This window comes from Apis dorsata, unplaced genomic scaffold (genome assembly GCF_000469605.1).
Source record: "Apis dorsata unplaced genomic scaffold, Apis dorsata 1.3 scaffold_52, whole genome shotgun sequence".
In the NCBI taxonomy this organism is placed as follows: domain Eukaryota; kingdom Metazoa; phylum Arthropoda; class Insecta; order Hymenoptera; family Apidae; genus Apis; species Apis dorsata.
Window position 1 is genome coordinate 2,836,403 of NW_006263353.1, and position 4,135 is coordinate 2,840,537.

Consider the following 4,135-nt stretch of genomic DNA (forward strand, 5'->3'; position numbering starts at 1 on the left):
TCTTTGGCCGCCTGGATTTCGGCTTAGCCCGTGGACCTAATCTCTGCCAGATCGATCGGGTTAGTGCATCGTGAATCGAGTCCCTCGAAAGATTTTTTTTTTCTCCATACATTTTTTTACAACGTCTCTTGTCAACGTTTGGAGATTCTCGAAAGAATTCTATGGAATGTAAGATTTCGCAACCTCTGTACCCCCATAAGCTACTCCATCTCCTATGATTGTGTACCCATGGAGCAGCGTTTCGCTCGAGCGGCGCCACTCGAGCTTTATTCGTTTAATTTTCTAATTTCTTCGGGATGGAAACGCGCGCGCAAACAGGAAGAAAAGTTTCCCTCCGTAATATTTTACTTTACATATGTTTGCATACCGTGATTTAGATTTAGACGAATTTAGAGGAGATTAATGTAATTAATAATTTTATTTACAAGAGGATCAATTTGTCTAACCAAAATTCACTGTTGCGTATAATTTATAATAAGAATTAGAAATTAAAGGGGAGGGGGTCTTGTTTAATTTATCCGACATCCTTCCAATTTTTATTTCTCTTAGAAATACAGTGGACAAGGGGACTCGATGATCGATCTTCGCCCGCTCGTATATTCCAGCGACTCGAATTGAGAGCACCGTCGAAATCCGGGAAGAGGATCAACGAACACATATTTCCACGCGTCGAGGAGCAAAAATTCATTCCTTCAACGCAGATCGTCGTAAGAATCCTTTTTTCGAGGCTTTTATCGAAATGAGAAACACAGAGGAGAAGGGAAGAGAGGGAGGGGACGTTAGATTTAACGAAGGCTCGATTAATCGATCATCGATTACGATACATCGTCCCCTGCGGACGACAAACAAGCCGCCCTCCTCCGTGGAAAAGGGGGATGGGGGTGGATAAGATAAGGGGACGTCTGTCGCCGGAAGATCGGACGATAGCTTTCACCATGATTATCCGGGGAATCGGTTAATCGAGTCGCGCCGCTAAATCGCTCGTTTCCTCGTTTGTTGTCGAGGAGGGGGAAGAGGTGGATTCCGAACAAAAGGAGGAAGGATCGTGTTGTTGGAGAGGAAAAAGGAAAGGGGAACTGGACGATGATAAAGAAGAAACGAGGAGGATTCGATCCTCGTGTTTCGTCCGAGGGTACAATATTGGATGCTGGAGGAACAGGTGTAATTACAATCGGAGTAGAATAGGAGTGGATGAAGATGGTGAATTTTTTTTTTTTTTTTTTTTTTTTAAGAAATATAAATAGTCTGTTGATGGGGGAGTTGCAAAGATTTCGTGATTATCCATCCCCTCTCCCTGTCTGTGAATTCATTTCTTTCGTAACGGAAATAGAGGAGAGGAAATATAAAGTTTCGATATTTTTTTTTTCTGATCGATGATGGAAATTTGTATTTGTTAATTTTTAATTTAGAAGTGGATGAAGATGGTGGATTTTTTTTTAAAAAAATATAAATAGTCTGTTGATGGGGGAAAAAAAGTTGCAAAGATTTTTTGATGCCTCCCTCTCCCTGTCTGTGAATTCATTTCTTTCGTAACGGAAATAGAGGAGAGGAAATGTAAAGTTTAGTTTCGTTTCGATATTTTTTTTTCTGATCAAAATTTATATTTGTTAATAATTTCTAATTTAAAAGTGGATGAAGATGGTGGATTTTTTTTTAAAGAAATGTAAATAGTCTGTTGATGGGGGAGTTGCAAAGATTTTATGATTATCCATTCCCTTTCTGTGAATTCATTTCTTTCGTAACGAAAATAGAGGAAATATAAAGTTTAGTTTCGTTTCGATATTTTTTTTTCTGATCGAAATTTGTGTTTGTTAATAATTTCTAACTTAAGATCTAATTCGATTGTTAATTTAATTTTGTCGTTTATAAAAGGATACGTATTCGCAGTTTTGAAAAGAAACTTATATAAGAGAAAAAGGCGTAAAAAATTCCTCCCCTGTATGTGAATTCATTCCAGCCTTTTGTACGAGCGAAATATAGAGGAGAGGAAATACAAAGTTTAGTTTCGTTTCAATACTTTATTTCTAAACGATGATTGCATGGAAATTTGTAAAAATTATTTATTTATTTAATAACTTGAAATCTCTGATTGTTAGTAAATATAATAAATTGTCATTCGATTGTTCTTAATTTTATCTTAAATTTCTTACTAATATTCTTAATGTTCTTAAATTTATTATTAATATATTTAAAATCTAGAATCATTTAGAATCACAAAGAATCTAATTCGATTGTTCTTAATTTTATCTTAAATTTCTTACTAATATTCTTAATGTTCTTAAATTTATTATTAATATATTTAAAATCTAGAATCATTTAGAATCACAAAGAATCTAATTCGATTGTTCTTAATTTTATCTTAAATTTCTTACTAATATTCTTAATGTTCTTAAATTTATTATTAATATATTTAAAATCTAGAATCATTTAGAATCACAAAGAATCTAATTCGATTGTTCTTAATTTTATCTTAAATTTCTTACTAATATTCTTAATGTTCTTAAATTTATTATTAATATATTTAAAAATCTAGAATCATTCAGAATCACAAAGAATCTAATTCTTCGAGAGTATTAAAAATCCTTCGATCCTCGTTCGAAGATGCCTGAAGGAGCGGCCTTCGCTTCCGGGTGAAGAAGCATAATTGCTGGCTCGATTCTAAACCGCCTGGTTAAGAAGGGAGGAAGGGATCCTCATGGAGAATTCTCGGACACGCCTGGTTCCGCGTGGCCACTGACGAGGGTGCGGTTCTTTCGTCGAGTGTCACGCGAATAAAAGCGTTTCTTGCGGTTTTAAAAGCGGGCAGAATACTGCGAAGAGGATGAAACGTTATAAAACTCGACGAAACGTTTGAGAAGAAATATTCTCCGTGGAATGAAAGTCAAATGGATAAGTTATGACGAGAAAAATAGCAAAAATAGTTTGCGAAATTTTGAATATATATTATATTCCATTCCATCGCGTATAATTTCTCTTTACACGAAACTGTCTATAGGAAAATAAGAAAACTTGCGAATTTCCTGAATTATTGTCGTGGAAACGAAGTTTTGGATCGGGATCAAAGATCAAAGATCAAAAAGAAATACTCAAACGTTCGTTTTTCCTTTTTTTCCCCCTCATTAATAAAAGAATGTGATGGTTTCAGAACTGCTTTAGTTTCAGAGGGAAACGATCGAAGCTACTTTTTGGGATCATGAATATTGATGGTCGAAGCCAAGGTATGGTATAACCAAAGTTATATTCAAATTTTGTTTGTATCGTTAAATTTCGAGGAAACGTGGAAAAGTAGAATCAATATTTTACAAATTACGAAATCCTTAATCATCTTGACGATCGAACGAAATTTAAATAGAGTCAGATTTAAAGATCGTGTGAATAAAAAAAAAAGAAAAATACGAAGGGAAAGAAAATGGCGAGAAACTCTTTTTCTGGTCTTTACTTTCTTCCGATCGTTAAGGAGGTGAAAATCTGGTGAAAACACAGTCCCCCTCCACCTTCCTCTCTCCCCCTCCCCTCTGTCGAATTTAATAACGGCGGGTTTTTTCGCAAGCCGTTGCAATTTCCTGCGACAATGGTTAACGAAGTTCTTACGGTTCTCCACGTTTTCTTTACGGTGTCACCGTAAACCGACCAGTTTTACGTGACGTTCGACGTATTAACGCTTATGGGGGGAACGGCGCGCGACCAGGTTGGCCGATGAGAAATCGAGAGAGGGAAGTATATATCTATGGCGGGGCGGGGTCGACATTATTTCTGGGGGGAGGACAAAGTTTAAACGTTCTTTCGTTAAATTGAAAAAAATTTTTCGAATTCGATTTTGTAGAAAAAATTGAGAGAATTTTGAAAGATATTATCGATGGTGAATTGGAGATTTAATCGGTTTTAACCCAAAGATTTGATTATTTCTTAGGATCTAAAGAGGTGATCGCAAGAGGAATCTCTTTGACCGATTCGAAAACGCTTCGCCGCCTCTTTCTTCGATCTTCTTGTTCTCTTAAGAGGCGTTTCTTCGCACAAAACCGTTTATACGGAGGAACTTTATGCAATCTCTTTTCCACTCGATATTATCCGATCTTTGTTTCTCGCGTAGAATACAATTCAATACATTCAATTTTCATTTTACAAAAAAAAAAAA

The 4,135-nt window shown here is 35.8% G+C and overlaps 1 protein-coding gene across 3 annotated transcripts in view; it reads left to right on the plus strand.

The window, feature by feature from the left end:
- Window positions 1-662, plus strand: part of LOC102672186 (tetraspanin-12-like) — a 21,552-nt gene extending 20,890 nt beyond the window's left edge. For 2 of the 3 annotated variants that reach the window (XM_031514960.1, XM_006609295.2), the window contains exons 7-8: window positions 1-59; window positions 550-618. In XM_031514960.1, the coding sequence (XP_031370820.1) occupies window positions 1-27 (27 nt within the window). In that variant the 3' untranslated portion in view covers window positions 28-59; window positions 550-618. Of the gene's footprint in view, window positions 60-549 lie in introns of all 3 variants that reach the window. The other variant, XM_031514961.1, reaches the window with a different exon arrangement.
- Window positions 663-4,135: the final 3,473 nt, after the last annotated feature.